Source organism: Mauremys reevesii, linkage group 13 (genome assembly GCF_016161935.1).
Source record: "Mauremys reevesii isolate NIE-2019 linkage group 13, ASM1616193v1, whole genome shotgun sequence".
In the NCBI taxonomy this organism is placed as follows: Eukaryota; Metazoa; Chordata; order Testudines; family Geoemydidae; genus Mauremys; species Mauremys reevesii.
The window spans coordinates 3,739,819-3,761,832 of NC_052635.1; the positions used below are offsets into that span (position 1 = coordinate 3,739,819).

The following is a 22,014-nucleotide window of genomic DNA, read 5'->3' on the forward strand; positions in this document are numbered from 1 at the left end:
CTAGAAGGGAGACATGATACTTGTGTGCAACTATGTACAGGACATCTATCCCTCCCCATAGACGCCCACTATCAATCTCTCCATCCTGGGTGGGTGGGAGTCAGGACTCCTGGGTTCTCTCTCTGGTCTTTACAAGGTTAGTGCAGATGGGGCTGAAACATCACCCCCTAGGATCTGTCCCCAGCTGTGGTAGTGAACAGGGATCTCCAAGATTAGAGTCGGGGGGACCTGCAGGGCCGCCCAGAGGATTCAGGGGGCCTGGAGTTTTTGGTGGCGGGTCCCAGGGCGGAAGGATCCCCCACCGCCGAATTGTCACTGAAGAACCGCCCCAGGACCCACCACCGAAGTGCCGGAAGGACCTTCCCGCTGCAGGTCTTCGGGGCACTTTGACGGCAGGTCCCGGGGTGGAAGGAACCCCCACCACCATCGAATTGCCGACGACGACCAGGAGCGGAAGAAGCTCCGGGAGCCTGGGCCCCGCGAGAGTTTTCCAGGGTTCCCGGAGTGAGAGAAGGACCCCACTCCAGGGGCCCCAAAAACTCTCGTGGGGGCCCCTACAGGGTCCGGGGCCAAGGCGAAATTGCCCCTCTTGCCCCCCCTCTGGGCAGCCCTGGGGGACTGGGAGTCAGGACTCCTGGGTTCTATCCCCAGTTCCAGGACAGCCGTAAAGTCTCCTTCTTCACCTTCCTGCATGGCAGGTTCTCAAAAAGACGCCCCAGGAGGCCTCAATCTTCTCTGAGGTCTGTGGCCTTTGTCACCGAATCTCTGGGGAAAACCAACCACCAAACAAACAAACAACATGGGCTGAAAAGGGGAAGTTTACGCAAATGAAAGTCACAGCGAAGTTGTTTTTCACCCCAGTTTTAGCCTCCTGCACTTACCCACCTGTCCAATTTTCACACCTTCCCACCAGCTGTAACAGTGAAAGCTCCCCAGAGGGCATCATCTATTGTTCTCAATCTATAATTATCCTGACTTCCATCAGGGGTGGGGGAGGAGAGGGGATGTCTGACAGGCAAAGATACCTCAGAAGAGCCCCGCCACAGACACAGAGCAGAGCTGGACTCCCGGACAGAAGCCCCCGGTCTCCAGTGCCGGGTCACAACCCAACATGGCCGCGGATTTGGTGAGTCCATCCCAGGAAAGTGGCTGCTATTGGCTTGTCACAGGGGTGCAGAGGGTGTTTTAACCCCACCAGAGATAAATGGGGTGAAGCGTGTGCTAGAGAGGGGAGCAAGACGCCTGGGTTCCCTCCCCAGCTCTGCAAGGGGAGTGGGGTCCAGCTGTTAGAGTGGGGGGCTGGGAGCCAGGACTCCTGGGTTCTTTCCGAGGCTCTGGAAGGGGAGTAGGTTAGAGCAGGGGGCCTGGGAGCCAGGAGTGTTGTGCTCTGTTCTGACCCATGAAGGCCAGTGGGGTACGTCCCCCTGTGTGGACCCAGTACCCGGGCAGGGTGCAGCTCATGCACAGGCTGGATATGCTGCCCAGGCCAGGACGGGTAACAGGCCAGGCTGTGCACCCCACAGGCAGAGACGGGGGGACAGAGTTGCTTATCTCACACTCCAGCTATTAGCTGGGATAACAGCTTTGAAAGAACTGTAGGGAGCAGGGGCGTCTCCAGGCCACAGCACGCCCACTGTGTGCTTGGGGCGGGATGCCATGGGAGGGCGCTGTGCCGCTCGCCGGAGCCGCGGGACCAGTGCACCGTCCGCAGGCACATCTGCGGGAGGTCCACCGGAGCCGTGGCACCGGCGACCGGCAGAGCGCCCATCCCCACGGCGTGCCGCCTTGCTTGGGGTGGCAAAATGGCTAGAGCCGCCCCTGGTAGGGAGTGAGCCCAGGGCTGGGCTAGCAGGGGCTGCAGGTGGGGAGTGAGGGGCACTGGCAGAGCTGGGTGGGGGACCCCAGGGCTGGGCTAGCAGGGGCTGCGGGTTGGGAGTGAGGGGCACCACAGGGCTGTGGGGGCAGGGCTGGGCTAGCAGGGGCTGCGGGTCAGGAGTGAGGGGCACCACAGGGCTGTGGGGGCAGGGCTGGGCTAGCAGGGGCTGCGGGTCAGGAGTGAGGGGCACTGGCAGAGCTGCAGGGGGACGCCAGGGCTGGAATAGCAGGGGCTGCGGGTTGGGAGTGAGGGGCACTGTAAGAGTTGGGAGCAGGGCCGGCTCCATGGATTTTGCCGCCCCAAGCAGTCACCCTTCAGTCTTTGGGGGTCAATTTGGCGGCAGGTCCTTCCCTCCGACAGGGAGTGAGGGACCCGCTGCCGAATTGCCGCCGAAGAGCTCGATGTGCTGCCCCTCTCCGCTGGCCACCGCAAGCACTTGCTTGCTGGGCTGGTGCCTGGAGCCTGCCCTGGTTGGGAGGAGGCCAGGGCTGGGCGAGCAGGGGCTGCAGGTCAGGAGTGAGGGGCACTGGCAGAGCAGGGGGGGCAGGTGCTGCAGGTTCTAAGTGAGCGGAGCTGTAGGGGGAGCCCAGTCCTGGCGTAGCAGGGGGTTGTGGGTCAGGAGTGAGGAGCATCAGCAGAGCGGGGGGCAGCCCATGGCTGGGCTAACAGGGGCTGCAGGTTGGGAGTGAGGGGCCCCTGCAGAGCTGGAGGGAAGCCAGGGCTGGGTGAGCAGGGGGCTGAGGGTTGGGAGTGAGGCCAGGGCTGGGCGAGCAGGAGGCTGGGGGTCAGGACTGAGGGCAATTAGCAGATGTGGGTTGCTCAGCGTTGGGGGGCTGCAACTAGACATTGAGGGGAACAGCTGAATTCTTTTAAGGGGATTTTATTGTCTCCTATCTTTAGCCCAGTAACAAATATTTGCAAACAAAATCTTTCTAACCTGAGGCACAAATTTCCCCTTTGGCGTGTCCCTTGTCAGAGGGAACCCCCTGAACTCAGCGAGTGCAGGAACGCGTCTCCCTGAGCCGGCCCTGCCTCCCTGCAGCAGCTCTGCGCTCATGCTCCATGCTGAGAGCCGGGCGGGGGGATTCCCAGCACAGCTAGATGTGAGCTCGGCTGCCTGGGGCTGGATGTAACTGGCAGCTCAGAGGCAACAGCTCAGGGGTCAGCTTCCTAACTTGGCCTTTGAGTTGAGCTGGCTCCGTTTCTGCGGCGCACTCAGCTGGAGACGCGTTGGGCTTCCTTTCCGGGGGAACGAGCGCTGACGTCTCCGGCTAAAGCCCACTGGGGATGCAGACCCCGGTAAGTGCTCCCCAAGGCGCCTCAGCTCTGGGCACCTAGAAAGTGAGGCAGCTGGACTTCTTGGGAGATTTCTCCCGCAGAGTTTGGGAAAGTGTCCAGAAAATCTTCATCCCAATTGGTTAGAATCCGAGTGGTTTCTTGAGTGGGAACCTGGCTAGGAAGGCCGTGAGCTAGGGGTGGTGATAACCAGTCGACTACTGAGTTTGGGGGAGGGAAGGTTTTTTACCCGAACCCCAGAACTATGACCCTAAACCAAACCATAAACCCAACTGCTTAGACCCCCCCAACTCCATCCTAGCCCCCTAACCATGACCCTAACCCCAGCATCCTAACCCCCGACAGATGCACCCATTCCTTAACCCCAACACCCTAATCCTCCCCCTTTCCCTAAAGTCCTAGCCTCATCCTTAACCCCGGCTCTCTAACCCCTCCTCCCTAACTCTGACCCCCAACTCTGACCCCCTCTTCAAACCCAACCCCTAACCCTAACGTCCCAACCTTCTCCCCCGAACCCTGACTTTAGATTGCTCAGGCTGCAATGGTGCTGGCATCAGTAGAGTCCTCATTGTTATTTCTCTGTAAAGCTCCCGGTGCGATGGGTCCTGGTCCTAAATTGGGTTTTCTACACCACTGTGATACAAGTACTAACAACCAATTATACCCCTAACCATAACCTCAGCTCTAACCCGAACCTCCCCACCTTGACCCTCTGAGCACTAGGGTTTCTGTGTCTCCAGTTGGGTATCAAGTTGTCACGGAGTGTGGGGGAGTCCGGCCCTGCATCCCTCTTCCTGGGACTCACAGTGACTCTCAGCCAGCCAGTAAAACAGAAGGTTTATTGGACAACAGGAGCACAGGATACAGCAGAGCTCGTGTTCAGAGCCAGGACCCCTCACTCTGGCCCTTCAGGGGGTTCAGGGTGTCTGGATTCCAGCATAGGTTCCCCTGCAATTCCACCACCCAGCTCCCAAACGGAAAACTGACCCCACCCTCTCCCCTCAGCTTCTTTCCTTTGTCTAGCCCCTCCCCCAGGCCTAGCTCATGTTACAGGCTGACTACCTGTCTCTCACCTAAAATCCTCCCTGGCTCTCCCATCTCCCACACAGACAGTCCCTACTCCATCACACAAGTATCACAGAATTTTGAGTCATCGTGGCAAACTGACCCCTTGGGGTAGGACCCAAGAGTCTCACTAACTCCCTCTGGGAAATGGCAGCAGAACTGGTTGGTATCTGAAGGTTCAATGGCTGCAAAATTGGCTAGAAATCCAATCACAACACATCAAATATTGAACTTGAGGGTGGAAGGGTATTTGACCCAAACCATTAAACCACCGCCCTTAATTCTACCCCAGCTACCTATAGCCCTTAACCCCAGCACCTAACCCTAACCGCGAACCCTTCATCCTCCTCCCCATGTATAATTATAACCCGAACTCTAACCCAAAGGGCCCATATGTCCCGGGTTCAATTGGACAGTCCCAGTCCCTCCTACCGGTGTCTCAAGTGAGTTCTCAGGACTCTAACGACGTGTGTTTGAGATACAGAATTGCTAACTGGCCACTAGGGGCTGAGGATGTTAGCAATGAACCTAGGAGCCTAATGAGAATATAACATTTAATATTCGTACCTAAGCTAAAATTGCCAGAATAACTTCTGCACGTCTTCAGCTGGAGACCTGAAAACCCAAACGTTAGTGGCATGACACTTCTTCGGAGAGCCCAGAAGTGTCTCCGAATTTCAGTTCCCCGGTCAAAAACTTGGGTTGTTTTCCAGCTGAAGATGCTGTGATTTCTCCAAGGGGAATTTCTCTGCCACTTCGGCACCTAATTCCCTCAGGAGCAACCCAGTGCAAATTACTTGGAACAACCCTCCACTCTGTGAAATCAACCCCTGTTACTGCTGACCAGCGGCACAGCACAATGCATCATCCAGTCCACAGAGCAGAGGGTGGGACACAGGACTCCTGGGTTCTCTACCTGGCTGTGCCACCAACCTGCTGTGACCAGGTCCCTTCCTCGCTCTCTGCCTCAGTTTCCCCTCTGACCCTTCCTTTATCTTGCCTATTTGGTCTGTAAGTTCTGTGGGGTAGGGACTGTCTGTCATTGTGTCTCTCTGCAGCACCCGGTGTAATGGGGCCCCTGATCACACACTGGGTCTGTTTAGCACCAAGTGAACTGGGGGCCCTGATCCTGCTCAGTCTGTGACACAACCTGGAAGATGGGGGGCAGCCTATCTCAGGCGCCCACTTACACACAGACATTAGTAAGACCTTGCAACTGTCAACAGTCTCACCCCAAACTGTGCTGTGTGAATGGAGCAGAGTGGGGCTCGCTAGGGGACGCTCTCCCTCGGCATTGAGTGCTGCCCCAGTGCCCCGCTAGGGCCTGTGCTGCACGGAGCGGGGCAGGGCTCAGTGGGGCTGTGTCTCATGGCCTCGCTCTCTCTCCCTTTGCAGCTAGTGCCACGGCCCCGTCTGTCTTCCCCCTGACCTCCTGCACCGGCGAAGTCACCACCTCCCAGGTCACCTTCGGCTGCCTGGCCAAAGGCTACTTCCCCGAGCCGGTCACCGTGACATGGAGCCCCAACGTCGGCTCCTCGGGCGTGAGGACCTATCCCTCCGTGCTGCAACCTTCCAGCGGCCTCTACTCGCTCAGCAGCCAGGTCACCGTCCCGGCCAGCAGCTGGGAGTCTGACACCTATCGATGCACCGTACAGCACCCGCCCACCAGCTCCACCAGCTCCACGGAAATCCCAAGTAGGGACGGCGCGGCGCGGCCCGGGGGGGAGGGAGGGGCTGGGGGTGTCTCAGGTCCCTGCTCTGGTGACTGCTGCAGGGAGAGAGGCTGGGAGCCTGCTAGTGCTGTGAGCTGATGGAGTCGCTGGGGTGGGCGGGTGGATGGAGAGAGACACCTCAGAGAGATGGGAGTGAATGGGGACAGGTAGATAGTGTTGGGTGTGGAGGCACTGAAGGGTGGAGGGATGAAAAGAGAGACCGCGCCAAGAGAAGCGATGGGGCTGCAATGCAGGGAAAGGGGCAGAGGGCTGCAAAGTGGGCGCTGTGCTGCAGGGAGCGGGGGGCTCAGCAGGGGATGCCGGGCTGCAGGGAGCGGGGGGCTCAGCAGGGGGCGCCGTGCTGCAGGGAGCGGGGGGCTCAGCAGGGGGCGCCGGGCTGCAGGGTGCGGGGTGGGCTCAGCAGGGGGCGCTGGGCTGCAGGGAGCGGGGAGGGCTCAGCAGGGGACGCCGGGCTGCAGGGAGCAGGGGGCTCAGCAGGGGGCGCCGTGCTGCAGGGAGCGGGGGGCTCAGCAGGGGGCGCCGGGCTGCAGGGAGCGGGGGGGGGGCTCAGCAGGGGGCGCTGTGCAGCAGGGAGTGGGGAGGCGGCTCAGGAGGGGTCTGTACAAAAACTAACCCGTCACCCTTCTCCCAGAGCCCACCCCCATTGAACCCCATGCCCCCGAGGTGGAAGTCTTCTACTCCTGCACCACCAACCCAGGCACCGTCCAGCTGGTGTGCTTAATCTCCGGCTTCTACCCCAAGGCTTTGACGGTGGAATGGCTGGTGGACGGCGAGCATGGGCTACTTCACAGTGAGCTCAACCCTGCCACGAAGGACACCGACGGCCGCACCTACAGCATCCGCAGCAATGCCAGTGTCCCCCAGAGCGCGTGGCTGGCGGGCAAGACGTACACTTGCCAGGTGTACCACGAGGGCACTGCCACCACAAAGCAGGCCCATGCCCGCAAGTGCGAAGGTGACTCTCCCCAGGGCTAGGCTGCCTACGAAGAGGAGGGGCAGTGGCGGATTTAGAGTGAGTGGGGCCCTGTGCTCAGCTTCATTTTTCGGCCCCCCTTGGGACCCTGCCAAGAAAAGGAACATTCTCTGTTATCTGCCCCCGCCCCTGTTTTTCATTCTTGTTTTCTTCATCCTCCTCCTGTAAGTATTAGCAAGTAAATGGAAATAAAGTGAGGTTCCTTGACTGGTTTTGTAGTCAAACTCATTTTCCACAGACCACTTGAAAATCGCTGGGGGTCTCGGCGGACACTTAACGGTCTTTCCAAATCCTGTTTGTGCCATTAGCGAACTCCTGTGAAGCACTTTCAATAAGAGCCCTTTATAAAAAAACGTTGGGCTGCGGGGTCTGGCCAGGACTTAGGGTGCAGGAGGGGGCTCAGGGCAGGGGGTGCAGGATCTGGGAGGCAGTTAGGGTACAGTAGCAGTCTGGGGTTGGGGTGCAGGGTCTGGCCAGGAGTTAGGGTGCGGGAGGGGGCTCAGGGCTGCAGCAGGGAATTCGGGTGTGGAGCGCCTACCTGGGGCAGATCCCCTTTGGTGCGAGGGGTGGGGTGGGGTTGTGGGGGGCTGCAGCAGTAAGGGAGGGCAGGGGCTGGGAGTGTGTGAGGGGTGCAGGAATCGGGGGGGTGAAGGAGCAGGCTGGGGGTTGGGGTGCAGGGCCTGGCCGGGAGCTAGGATGGGGGAGGGGGCTTAGGTTCGGACCAGGAGGTTGGGGTGTGTAGCGCGTACCTGGGGCAGGTCCATTTGGTGCGAGGGGCGCAGGTGGGAATGCGAGGGGTCAGGGGGAGGAGTCAGGGCATAGGGTGTGAAGGGGCTCAGTATGTCGGGGGGTGCAGGAGTCAGGGCAGGGAGCTGGGGTCATGGGGAGCTGAGAGGCTCACGGCAGGGGGTTGGGGTTGGGGGGGGTCTGCGTAGGGGGAGTGTGGGGACCAGGTTGCTGCCCCCACAGCTGCCCGGCCCTGGGGGCCCCTGGGTTTTACTGTAAATCCACGTCTGGTCCTGCCGGCTGCAGGCTCCGCCCCCACCGGCAGCCAAACTACCCCTCCCCCACCTTTTCCCCACCCCCTCCCCTGAGCGTGCTGGATTCCCACCCCTCCGCCTCCCAGCGCTTCCTCCACCACCGAACAGCCATTTGCCGGTGCTCCTGGAGTGAGGGGGAGGGGCGGGGCTGCAGCGCTCTCGGGGGGAGGAGGCATAGAAGAGGTGGGGGTGGGGCACTGGGGAAGGGGGTGCAATCGGGGCAGAGTGGCGCAAAGGCAGGGCCCCCGCACTCCACTACACACACACCCTCCAGCCCTCTGCCATGAGCCTCCAGGGGCAGGGGGCTGGAAGCACCCCCACAACCCCAGCCCAACTCCTGCACCCCCCTCACCCTCCTGCCCTCACTCCTGCACTCCCCCCATCCCCACTCCCACCCCTTGCACCAAATGGAGCTGCCCCAGGTAAGCGCTCCACACCCCAACCCCCTGCCTCAACACTGATCCCGCTCACCCCCCCAACTCCTGGCCAGACCCTGCATCCCCAACTCTGACTCCTGCACCCCCACACATACTCAGCCCCGCAATCCATGCCCTGAATCCTGTACCGCCCACACATCCCCATCCCCACCCCTTGCACCAAATGGGAGCTTCTGCACACACACCTCACATCCCCATCCCCACCCCTTGCACCAAATCGAGCTGCCCCAGGTACGCGCGCCACCCCCCAACCCCCGGCCCCAGGCCTGCGCCCCCTCCTGCACCCTAACTCCCTCCCAGACCCTGCACCCCCAGCCCTGACTCCTGCACCTCCCGTCACACACACCCAGCCCTGACTCCTGCACACACTCGCAGACACCCAGCCCCCTTTCCTCTATGATTCCCGCACATCCCCACCTCCACCCCTCGCACCAACCGGGAGCTGCCCTAGGTAAGCGCTTCACACCCAACCTCCTGTCCCAACTCCTGGCCAGACCCCACACATTTTTTAACATTTTTTTTATAAAGTGCTCTTATCCAAAGCACATCACAATAGTTAGCTAATGGTACAAACAATATTTGCAAAGATCATTAAGTGGCCCGCCGAGACCCCCAGCAATAAGGGTCTTCGCTGGGTCCCAAGGAGGGGCCCCAAAAACGAAGCTGAGCACAGGGCCCCACTCACTCTAAATCCACCACTTGCAGGACCAAGCTTCTGCCCCCACAGCTGCCCGGCCATGGGGCCCCCTGTGGTTGGGGTTCCCCGTGCCAGGGCACCCTGTGATTTACTGTAAATCCACCTGTGGGGAGGGGGACACCGGGCTGGGCTCAAGTGGGGAGAGGAGTGGGGAGGAGACTGAGATGGGCTTGGGCAGGGGAGACCAGGCCTAGCGCCTGACCTGGGCTCTCGTGTCCCCAGAAGAAACAAAGTCTCCCAGCAACATCCAAGTCTTCCTGGTGCCCCCGTCTCCTGCCGCCCTGTACGTGGCCCAGAGCCCCATGCTCACCTGCCTGGTGGTCAACCTGCCTAGCAACTCCAGCCTCCAGGTGGTCTGGTCCCGGGAGAAGCCGGGGTCCATTGTCCCTGAACCCCTGACCCTCACTGAGCAGTTCAACAGCACCTTCACCGCCTCCAGCTCCATGCCCATCCTCACCCGCGACTGGGAGGCCGGAGAGACCTTCACCTGCACAGTGAACCACTCAAATCTGACCTCGCCCCTCATCAAATCGATCTCCAAGAAGCCAGGTAGGAGGAGCGCAGGTTCCCTAAGGGGAGACACTCCCCTATCTCAGTCCCCAGCCGGGAGGGATACTCCTTAAGGGGAAGACCCAACAACCTGGGATCCTGGCCCTGGTCCCTTTGCGTCCTCATGTGAGATGGAGTCCATCCTATCCCCCATCCTGCACTCCAGGGCTACCAGCTCCCAGTCCCCAGCCCCTCCATCCTGGAGGAGAGGGGATCTTCCTACCCACCCACCCACCCCCACACACACGCACATGCCTCATCATTCTTCCTGCATGGCCCCTGCTGAGTGATGTGCTTGGATCCCCTGTGTCCTCCGTCCCCACCCACAGAAGGCAGGCGCTCTGGCCCTGGCATCTACCTCCTGCGCCCTCACAACGATGAGCTGAGCAGCTCCGAAGACTCCGTCAGCCTCACCTGCCTGGTGAGGGGCTTCTTCCCCGAGGACATCTCGGTACAGTGGATGAAGAACCACAAACCCAACGAGAGCTTGGAATACAGCACCACCCAGCCCATCAAGGACGGAGCCGATGACTCAAAATTCTTCCTCTACAGCAAGCTGAAAGTCAGCAAGGCCAACTGGAACACTGGGGACACCTACACCTGCATGGTCATCCACGAAGCCCTGCAGATGAAGTTCACCCAACGCAGCGTCAGCAAAGTCTCTGGTAAATGAAGAAGGCTCGTCCCAGCCCCACTGCTAGCGCTGTCCAGTACAGCTTCCTGTAAATAATCTCTGTGCCCTCAGTGACAACAAGTGAATAAATGGAACTAGTCTGAGCTCACACCCAGGTCTCTTTCTTGTGGTGTGACTGGGTGAAATCTGCGGGTCGCCCAAGGTGGACGAGGTCCCAGGTTGCAGGCTGGGAGAAACCGAGATGCTATAAGGCTGAGGACGCCAATTTCCAGATTCTGTATGGGTGGATTTATATATACCATGGATGGATGGGGAGATACATGGGTAGATGCCATGGAAGGAAGGGTGGGTTGAAGGCATGGAAGGAAGGATAGGTAGATACATGGGTAGGTGCCATGGAAGGAAGGATGGACTGATACATGGGTAGGTGCCATAGAAGGAAGGATGGGTTGAAGCCATGGAAGGGAGGATGGGTACATACATGGGTAGGTGCCATGGAAGGAAGGATGGGTTGTGCCATAGGAAGGACGGATGGGTAGATACATGGGTACATACACACCACAGAAGCAGTGATGGAGTGGGGGGTAGATGGACAGTTACACACATACATACTGTGGAGCCCATATCCAAGTCCATCTCTGTTGGAAGGCCAGGTGTTCAGAGATATGGTTAGATGGATACATACATACTTCAGAGGGAAGGATTCATAGACCAACAGATATCACAGAGAGAGAGAGATTATTATTTGGATTAAAGTAGCACCTCCTCCCCCAGCTCAGATAGGACCCTGTTGAGCTGGGTGTGGCACAGACACCGTGAGAGACAGTCCCTGTGTCAAAGGGCTCACACCTAGATAGAGAAAGAAGGAGAAGAAACAGAGACACCAAGAGGGGAAGAGACCTGCCCAAGGTTACGTCCATTACTGAGCCAGAAACAGAACCCAGGTGTTCTGAGAGTCCCACCCAGCCCAACTAGATTGTGCTGCACTGAGGGAAGGATGGTTGGATGGTTCGCAGGTGCGGTGCCAATGGATAAGTGGATGGGGATGGATGGATAAATCTATGGTGAAGGTTGGAGGGGTACCCATTCTGAAGGATGAAGGGATGGATAAATGGATGTCCATAGATGGATGGTTAGAGTTGAGGATGGGGGGGGGGACAGATGGATGTATGAATGAATGAATGGATGGATGGATGGGCAGGTGCATATGGTAATGGATCAGTACCGATGGGATGGATGGTGATAGGAAAATGAGAATGGATGGGGATGGACCGACAGATGGATGGATGGGCTGGTACAGATGGTCAGTGATAGATAGATGAGGATGAATGAGTGAGTGAATATGGCAATGGATGGATGGACGACTGAGTGTGTTAATGGGGACAGATGGTGATGGATGTTTGGGGATGGATAATATATAAAGGGATGATAGATAAGTGGATGGGGTTGCATGTGTGGATGGAAGATATGGGTGAGGATGAATGGATGGATGGTTAGGGATGATGCTGGAGATGGATGGATGGGGAGGTAGGAGAATGGATGGGTATAGATCTATGTGGATGGATGGAAGATATGGAGGATGGTTAGAGATAAGGATGGATGGACCATGGGATGGCTGGAGGGTAGGTGGATCGGTGGATGGCCAAGCCATCCCTGGCATCTCATTGAGGCGGGATCCTCTCTAGGCTAAAACCCCTTGCATACCCATGGGGGCACCGTATCATGATCAGCATTTACCCTACACCCCCTTCCACCCCCAGAGAGGAGCAGATGCCCCATGGGGGTTTGCCAGACAGAGTCAGTGGGGGAAGGTAATTAAAATACCCTGAGCCCCACACACACTCCTCTGCTGGCTAGAAGGCTAAGGGGTTCCTTCCACCCCTTACCTGCAGCGGCAGCTGTGGAGGGGGATATAGGACAACATACAGCAAACCAGGAATCAGCTCCTGGGCTCAGCCCCCACAAAGCAGCAGCAGTAGTAGTGCTGTTATCTGGAGCACACACTAAGCAGGGAATCACCTAAAGTCTCACTAGCTCTGGTGACATGGGGGCCACGGCAGTGGGGTGGGACGGATGATGCAGATGCCCCATCTCCTACCCAGCCCCCACTCACACACCTTCCCCTCCCCCATGTGTGTATCAGCCCCAAAGCTGGATGGGCGAGTGCAGGAATCAAACCCACCAGTGCGAGCACAGAGCTCACACATGGCATGAAAGCGGGGTAGCCTGTGGCGGCAGTGTTAGGGCTGTTATCCTGGGGCAGCGCAGGGGCACACAGAGTAAGAGATTGGGGGGGTGGCTGAGAGAGAGCTCAGTCCAGGGCAGATGGACACACCTGTAACATGGCATGAAGCAGGGACCCTCCCACCTGGGCTGTCGTGTTTGTACCCACAGAGAGACACACAACACACAGAGAGACAAACATGCACCCACACAGATCCATGCACCTGTTCTCCAGACATCCCTAGGGCAGGGGGCTCAGTAGGGGGCGCCATGCTCAGGGAGCAGCATCTGTCATGTCAGAGAGACCTGAGATCCCATCCTTAAAATACTTGTGGCTCTGTTCATAAAAGTGACAGGGTTCAAAATCCCCACCTCCCTCAGCCAAGGCAACTACAGGCTGCACCTGGGCAAGAGAGCCCGGGATAAACAGGCCCAGAGGTGGCTGCGTTCCATCTGAAGTGACTCCTGGGTGTTTTGGTTACATTGGGAGCAGGGTCATAGAGGCACACGTGTGAAATCCATCCATCCTGGTCTTTAGGGAGCTCCCACACCATGGCAGCATCCCGGCACCTCGCACACCTCAGAGGGATCCTGAGCCACCTTTCACAGGCAGAGAAACTAAGGCACAGAGAAATTCAACAGGCGGCCAAGCTTCAGGGCCAGCGTGTAGGGCCATGGCCACATGGGACGAGTGAGATGAGACCTGGGAGTCTCTGAATCCTTCATTTCATCACAGCGGGCAGGGATGGGTGGATGGATGGGTGGAGCGGTGTGTCTAGGGATGATGGTTTGTGGTCATGGATTGATGGATGGATGTACCTATGGATGGATGGATGGAGGGGTGCATCTAGAGATGGTTGGATGGATGGAGGAATCTAAGGATGGACTGATGGATCGATGGGCAGTTTGTGGTCATGGATGGAGTGCAGTGGAGAGGCATAGATGGATGGATGGAAGTGTCTAGGGATGGATTGATGGATGAATAGATGGTTTGTGGTCATCAGTGAATGGACGGGTAAGTGGGGATGGATGGATGGATGGATTTATTTAGAGATGGATGGATGGTTTCTGGGGATGGATGATTTGTGGTCATGGATGGATGGATGTATCTAAAGATGGATGGGTGCAGGCATGGATGAATGGATGGAGGTTTCTAGGGATGGACTGATGGATGGAGTGATGGTTTGTGGTCATCGATGAATGGAGGGGTGAGTGGGCATGGGCGGATGGATGGATGCATCTAGAGATAGATGAATGGAAGAAGGGGTGTGTCTAGGGATGGAATGATGGATGGTTTGTGGTCAGGGATGGAGGGATGTATCCAGAGATAGATGACTGGAGGGATGGAAGGATGGATAGAGAAGGGGATAAGCAGGTTGGTGTTGGACGCACAGTCCGAGCTCTCTCTGTCACAGTGGCTGAGTTGGAGCTGATGTCTCTTTCTCTTCCCCCCACAGAGGTGATCGTGTCAGATGAGTTTTGCAACGAGGATGGAGACAAGGAGTTAGACGGCCTCTGGTCCACCATCTCAGTCTTCATCACCCTTTTCCTCTTGAGCGTGTGCTATAGCGCCACCGTGACCCTGTTCAAGGTGAGAGAGAGAGAACGAACATAGGAACAAAGGAATTAACAAGTTTAGCACAGTAGAGAGTGTAATGATGGTGCCTCTTGTAACGATGGTGCCTCTGGTGGGACAAATTGCTTAGAGAAGGGCAGTTACAGCCCAAGACTGGAGTTTCTCCACTTCTAAACACACCAAACCAGCCAGCCAGAGAGGACTTTGGTTTTACCCCACTGGCTAACCATAAGGCCTGCTCTACAGTTGGAGGGGATCAATCTAAGAGACGAGAATAGCATAGCTGAAGTCGACGTATCTTAGATCAAATGAAAATTACTGACTTCGCGTCCTTGCGGCATTGGATCGAGGACTGTGGCTCTCCCGTTGACTTTGCTTCCACCTCTCACACTGCTGGAGTTCAGCAGTCGATGGGAGAGCGATCGGGGATTGATTTATCACGTCTACACCACACGCGATAAATCGATCCCCTATAGATTGATCGCTACCCATTGATCCGGCGGGTAGTGTAGACGTACCCTTAGTCATACAAGCAATTCCCTTAGACACTCCAGTTTCCCAGTATCACCACCAGTGCCACTTGTTATGGGGATGAATGGTTATGAAAACCAATACCCCAATAAAAGAAAAAAAGTTCTCCCGATCCCAAGGGACCAAGCCCCAGACCCAGGTCAATATACAAATCAGATCTTACCCACATTTTTACAGTTCTTGATAACAGCAACACATTTGTTACAAAAATTACCATTAGCAATAACAACAAATTCATTGCAGGTGTCCATCTACAATCATGTTTGTCATGCCACACCTTTGCTCAATACCATTGGGCTTTTGGCATTTTAAGATTAACCTCTGGCTTCCCTTTGAAAAATTAACTTCTCTTTTTCCTCCTTGTCTCGAAGGATCAAACCCCGATTTCTTTTGCTTAACAGAATTTACTGCCTGATTGGGTGGGCTCTCTTTGCCAACAGCTATTAGCAAGTCTTTCTTCTCCCTGCCAGCCAGGTAATTTGGATCAACAGAGACAGGAGCCTGTTCACCAGTTTTCAGATTCTTAACCGCTACCAATTCCATGGCTGGACTCTGTCTTGAAGAGATACCACTCAAATCCAAAGAGTCTGAGGGTAAGAGTTTTCTTACTCTTCCCTGCATCCTTAAACATTCAGCCATAAAATTGTTCTGCTCTAAAACATTAGTAGCCAAATCTGTCCTCAGACCCTGAAGCACAGACTCCTCACTTAAAGAATCAGCATGGAGACATTTCTCTCTCAACAACCTTGTCTTCCCAACAAGCTGGCCAAGCACAGCCACTTGGTCTTATAGGGCTGCTCTACTTTCTTAACAGCTTTTACTCCAGCTGAGACCTTCTCAAAGCAACTCACACTGGATCTTCCAAAAGGAAAGTCAGTGGATCCATTCACAACAGAAAATTTCTGGCGGTTAGGAACTGAAACTTTCTTGATTAAATTACTTCCACACCCTTCAGCTACAGCAAACTGCTTGCACAGATCACCATGAGGATTCCTTTCCCTGGGACCTTCTCTAAGCAACAATTCACCCCTCACAGAAATTCTGCCCTTACGCACTTCGCCTAGGCCTTGCTCTAAAGGAACACTTTCTTCAGCAACCACAGACTTTTTCTGGGTTTCACTTACATTCTGGATTACCCTTGGCTCATCAGGCAAATTTCTACACAATCCCCTTTCAGGCAAACTCCTAGACTTAGTAGATAAAAGGTTAGAGGTACTCTCCTTCCCTCTGCAACTTTCCTCACTGTCACCGGCAACATGGAAATTGTCAGGGTCAACACACACCAGTTTAGGAATTATTTCCTTCTTGCTACAAGTTTCCAAACTGTCAGTAAGTAACACAATCAAATCACCTTCATGACCTCCTTGTGCCCTGGCTTTTCCCGTCAATTTGGTCAGCAGCACAGGCATTCGCTGCTCATCTGGGATCCCATGCCGAGTGCATAGACGTTCGAAGGTAGACAAAAACTCCTCTATGTCTTCAGTATCTTTGTAAATGGGACAGATCCTTTCCCAGTTTCTTTCGTTATGGCAGGGAAGCGGAATACCCGGTGGCGATGACTTTCTTCGCTCTTCCATTACTTGGAGCTGAAGTTGGTGAGGCTGATTGGCCTGTATTTCCCCAGATCCTTCTTCTTTCCTTTTTTAAAGATGGTCATTAGCCTTTTTCCAGTCATCCAGGACCTCCCCTGTTCACAAGTTTTCAAAGATAATGGCCAATGGCTCTGCAATCAGATCTGCCAACTCCTTTAGCACACTCAGATGCAGCACATCCGGCCCTATGGACTTGTGCTCATCCAGCTTTTCTAAATAGTCCTGAACCACTTCTTTCTCCACAGAGGGCTGGTCACCTCCTCCCCATGCTGTGCTGCCCAGTGCAGCAGTCTGGGAGCTGATCTTGTTTGTGAAGACAGAGGCAAAAAAAGCAATGAGTACACTAGCTTTTTCTACATCCTCTGTCACTAGGTTGTCTCCCTCACTCAGTAAGGGGCCCACGCTTTCCCTGACCTTCTTCTTGTTGCTAACATACCTGTAGAAACCCTTCTTGTTACTCTTAACATCTCTCGCTAGCTGCAACTCCAAGTGTGATTTGGCCTTCCTGATTTCACTCCTCCCTGGTCATTTGTCCAGTCTTCCACTTCTTGTAAGCTTCTTTTTTGTGTTAAAGATCAGCAAGGATTTCACTGTTACACCAAGCTGGTCGCCTGCCATATTTACTATTCTTCCTACACATCGGGATGGTTTGTTCCTTCAATCTCAAGAAGGATTCTTTAAAACACAGCCAGCTCTCCTGGACTCCTTTCCCCCTCATGTTATTCTCCCAGGGGATCCTGCCTATCAGTTCCCCGAGGGAGTCAAAGTCTGCTTTGCTGAAGTCTAGGGTCCATATTCTGCTGCTCTTGTCTCTTCCTTGTGTCAGAATCCTGAACTTGACCATCTCAGGGTCACTGCCTTCCAGGTTCCCATCCACTTTTGCTTCCCCTACTAACTCTTCTCTGTTTGTGAGCAGCAGGTTAAGAAGAGCTCTGCCCCTAGTTGGTTTCTGCAGCACTTGCAGGGCCGCTCGGGGGGGGGGAGCAAGAGGGGCAATTTGCCCCAGGCCCCGAGCCCCACAGGGGCCCCCACCAGAGTTTTTCAGGGCCCCTGGAGCGGGGTCCCTCACTCGCTCCGGGGTGCCCGGCAAACTCTTGCGGGGCCGGGCGCAGGAGCTTCTGCCGCTCTCGGTCTTCGCCAGCCAAGGGTCCTTCCGCTCCGGGGCGGAAGGACCCCCCGCTGGCGAATTACCGCCGAAGACGGAGCGGGAGCTGCCGCCAAAGTTCAGCCTGGTCTTCGGCGGTAATTCGGCGGCGCGGGGCCCTTCCGTTCCGGGACCCGCCGCCGAAGTGCCCCGAAGACCCGCGGTGGGGGCCCCCCGCCGCCTAATTACCGCCGAAGACCAGGCTGCACTTCAGCGGTGGGTCCCGCTTCGGCGGTAATTCGGCGGCGGGGGGGGGGGCCACCGCGGGTCTTCGGGGCACTACGGCGGCGGGTCCCGGAACGGAAGGGCCCCCCGCCGCCAAAGACCCCGGGCCCCCAGAATCCTCTGGGCGGCCCTGAGCACTTGCACCAGGAAATTGTCCCCTACACTTTCCAAAAACTTCCTGGATTGTCTGTGCACCACTGTATTGCTCTACCAGCAGATATCAGGGTGATTGAAGTCCCCCATGAGAACCAGGGCCTGTGATCTAGTAACTTCTGCTAGTTGCCGGAAGAAAGCCTCGTCCACCTCATCCCCCTGGTCTGGTGATCTATAGCAGACTCCCACCACGACATCACCCTTGTTGCTCACACTTCTAAACTGAATCCAGAGACTCAAGTTTTTCTGCAGTTTCACACTGGCAGGGTCGGCTCTACAGTTTTTGCTGCCCCCGAGCAGCACGCCGAATTGCCGCCGCGGGCGGCGGGAACAGTCCCTGTGCCCTTAGGGCGGCAGGCGCGTTTCTGCGGTGGCGGCAATTTGGCTGCAGCTTCTATGTTTAGCTGAAGACGCCACAGACAGCTAAACATAGAAGCTGCTGCCGAATTGCCGCCACCGCGGAAACGCGCCTGCCACCCCTTGCAGATTGCCGCTCCAAGCACCAGCTAGGAATGCTGGTGCCTGGAGCCGGCCCTGCACACGGGAGCTCTGAGCAGTCATACTGCTTTCTTACATACAGTGCAACTCCCCCACCTTTTCTGCCCTGCCTGTTCGTCCTGAACAGTTTATATCTATCCATGACAGTGCTCCAGTCATCTGAGTTACCCCACCAAGTCTCTGTTATTCCAATCACATCATAATTCCTTGATTGTGCCAGGCCTTCCAGTTCTCCCTGCTTGTTTCCCAGGCTTCTTGCATTTGTGTCTAGGCACTTAAGATAACTTGCTGCTCATCCTGCTTTCTTAGTATGAAGCAGGAGTCCTCCCCTCTTGCACTCTCCTGCCCGTGCTTCCTCCCAGTATCCCATTTCCCCACTTACCTCAGGGCTGTGGTCTCCTTCCTCTGGTGAACCTAGTTTAAAGCGCTCCTCACTAGGTTAGCCAGCCTGCTTACGAAGATGCTCTTCCCTCTCTTCGTGAGGTGGATCCTGTCTCTGCCTAGCACTCCTCCTTTTTGGAACACCATCCCATGGTCGAAGAATCCAAAGCCTTCTCTCCGACACCATCTGCGTAGCCATTCGTTGACTTCCACGATTTGACAGTCTCTACCACAGGGAGGATGGACGAGAACACCACTTGTGCCTCCAACTCCTTTATCCTTCTTCCCAGAGCCACATATTTGGCAGTGATCCACTCAAGGTCATTCTTGGCAGTATCATTGGTGCCCACGTGGAGAAGCAGGAAGGGTTAGTGATCTGAGGGCTTGATGAGTCTCGGCAGTCTCTCCATCGCATCATGAATCCTAGCTCCTGGCAAGCAGCACGCCTCTCGGTTTTCTCGGTTGGGGCAGCAGATAGATGACTCAGTTCCCCTGAGGAGGGAGTCCCCAACCACCACCACCCTCCTCCTTCTCTTGGGAGCGGTGGTCATGGAACCCCCATCCCTAGGACAGTGCATCTCATGCCTTTCAATCGGTGGAGTCTCCTTCTGCTCCCTTCCCTCAGATGTACCATCTAGTCCACTCTCTGCATTAGTACCTGTGGAGAGAACATGAAAACGCTTGCTTGCTTGTATCTGCATTGCGGGTACATGGATGCTCCTCTTTCTTCTTCTGGAGGTCACATGCTGCCCAATTTCTTCACAGTCCCTCTGTCCCCGCTGTGCAGCCTGCTCTGATTCTTCAGAATGTTGTGCTCGTAGAAGCATGTCCTGACGTCTGTCCAGGAAAACTTCATTTTCTCTTATGCAACGCAGGGTTAATACTTGTTTCTCCAGATCTTGAACTTTTCTCTTCCAATATGGAGACGGGCTTGCACTTTGTACAGACAAAGTCGCTTCTGTCCTGTGGAAGAAAGACAAACATGGCACATCCTGTGCAGGTCACCACAGCCAATCGCTCACCATCCATAGCACCCTCCTTCTAAGAGCTCTCATCAGCCTCCTTCCTTTCGTTCATCAGCTTCTCTTTCTAATTCAGCTTTCCTTGGCTTCTCTCTCTCCCAGCAGCTTCTTTCTCTATTTCGCGTCTTTTGCTTTTCCAGACATCGAATGTCTGTTCATTTCTGTTCATGCTCATGTTGCAGTTTATTTGCTGCCTTTTGTGGGACACTTCGGAGAGTGTCAATTCAGGACAAATTGCTCAGAGCCGGGCAGTTACAGCCCCAGGCTGGGGTTTCTGCACTTCTAAGGCACCAAACCAGCCAGACAGGGAGTAATGGCAAAGTTCTTGGTTCAGGCTTGTAACAGTGATGGAATAAACTGCAGGTTCAAATCAAGTCTGTGGAACATCCCCAGCTGGGATGGGTCCATCAGTCCTTTGTTCAGAGCTTCAGTTTGTAGCAAGGTTCCTCCAGAGGAAGGATTGAAGACAAAATGGAGGGGTTTTCACGGCCTTTTATATTCTCTGCCCATGGAAAGACCCCTTTGTTCTTAATGTGGTAAATAACAGAAGCAAGATGGAGTCTGGAGTCACATGGGAAGGTCACATGTCCATGCATGACTCAGTTTGCAGGTCGACACCATTGTTTACATGTTAGTTTGAACGTTCCCAGGAAAGCTCAGATGTGGATTGGTGTCTCCCAAAGTCCATCGTCAGTTCAGTGTTTCTTGACTGGGCACTTACTGAGAATAGTCCTTTCTCAAAAGACTGACCAGATGCTTCACTGGGGCTACTTAGAATCAAAACACATTGCGATACAAGTACAGAGCCAATACTCATAACTTCAGCTACAAAAATGATACACACTTACAGACAGCACAATCATAACCAGCAAAGCAGAACCTTGTCATAGACACCTCACTCCACAACCTTTGTACAATATCTGCTGCAACTATAGAACAGGGGTTGCAACACTGATCGTACGGTCACCGTTTATGTCAATAACGTCACAGAGGGCAGTGTGGAGGGGAAAGAAAGAAGAGAAGAATGAAGGAGAAAGGAGAATGGCTGAATAAGACAGAGACTGAATGAATGAGACACAGACAGAAAAGCAGGAATGACACAGACAGACAGACAGAGCAGCTCCCCCCAGCGCTGACCCCTCTCACCCCTGCTCTCTCTTCCCCCTGCAGGTGAAGTGGCTTTTCTCCACCGTGGTGCAGCTGAAGCAGACGAGTGGCCCCGAGTACAAGAACGTGATCCAGCGTGTGGTGTAGGGGCCACTGCCCTCATCCACCCGGAGACAAGGGGCTGAGACACCCGGCTCCACTGGCGACACCACCCTGAGTCCCACAGCTGCCCCCCGCTAGCGCTGTGCCCCTGGGAGAGCCCCCGGGGGGGAGACAGGACCTCACCCCACATGGCCTAATCAGCCCTCAGCCACTGGGGACGCTGCCCTGCTCGGAGCTTGGCTGAGACCGGACAACTCGTATCATGCAGGGAGCCAGAGCCCCTAGCGAGGAAACAACCCCTCTCCCCCTTCCCACCCTCCTGAGCCCAACAGTCCCTGCTCTGGGGCTGGATCAGAGCCAGCGCCCCCTAGAGGGGAGAGGCCCCACATCCCTTCCCCACCCCCTGCACCAGCCAGCCCCCCGCCCTGGGGCAGGACCATTGCCAGAGTTGTGTCGGTCATGCTGTATGTTGCATATTTAGCTCTTCATTGGGATTTTTGTGGGTGGTGTGTGTGTGTGTGTGTGTGACTTTTGTTGTGTGCACTGAGTGACAATAAATAAATATACAAATCAGGCTCCATCTCATTTACAACCTCCATCCCAGACTTTCAGGGACCCCTGACGCCCTCCAGAGGGGCATGTCGTGTCTGTAGGGGCGCCTCCGGGCATGGAGAATGAAATGAGAGGTGCCCGCTGAACTGGCCCCTTTGGGAGTTAGGGGGCCTAGCTACAAACCCAGAGAGCTGGGGCCTCATCCCTCAGCCTATACAGGCTGGGATGGAGGGGCAGGAAGGGGAGATCTCTGGGGCAGGGAAAGCCACTGATCAGATAGGGAGGCATGCGAGAAAGAAAGAAAGAAAGAAAGAAAGAAAGAAAGAAAGAAAGGGATGTGTATGTATGAGGATGGACAGATGCATAGATAGATCCCGGGGGACAGTGCCTAGCGTTCTCCTTGGTTAAATCCCCCAAAACCACCCTGAAATGCAGCTACCAATTGTGGTGGGTTAGATCCCAGAACCCACCTGGGAGCTGCCACCTGATGTGCTAGGACTACTTCTCCCCCTTCTTTCCCTGCCAGCTCGGGACCCCAGCACCCCGTCTTCCTGAGCCAGACACTCCCGTCTGCTCCAGCACAGACACAGGGTCTGAATAACTTGCCC

General features: G+C 55.6%; 1 gene segment (V, D, J or C); it reads left to right on the plus strand.

Moving 5' to 3' along the window:
- The first annotated feature begins 3,770 nt into the window (after positions 1-3,770).
- On the plus strand, positions 3,771-20,899 carry LOC120380835. The segment is given in 7 exon segments: positions 3,771-3,816; positions 5,633-5,932; positions 6,602-6,925; positions 9,340-9,666; positions 9,996-10,331; positions 13,981-14,114; positions 20,816-20,899. Coding segments are annotated over 7 exon segments (1,551 nt in total).
- The last annotated feature ends 1,115 nt before the right edge of the window (positions 20,900-22,014 follow it).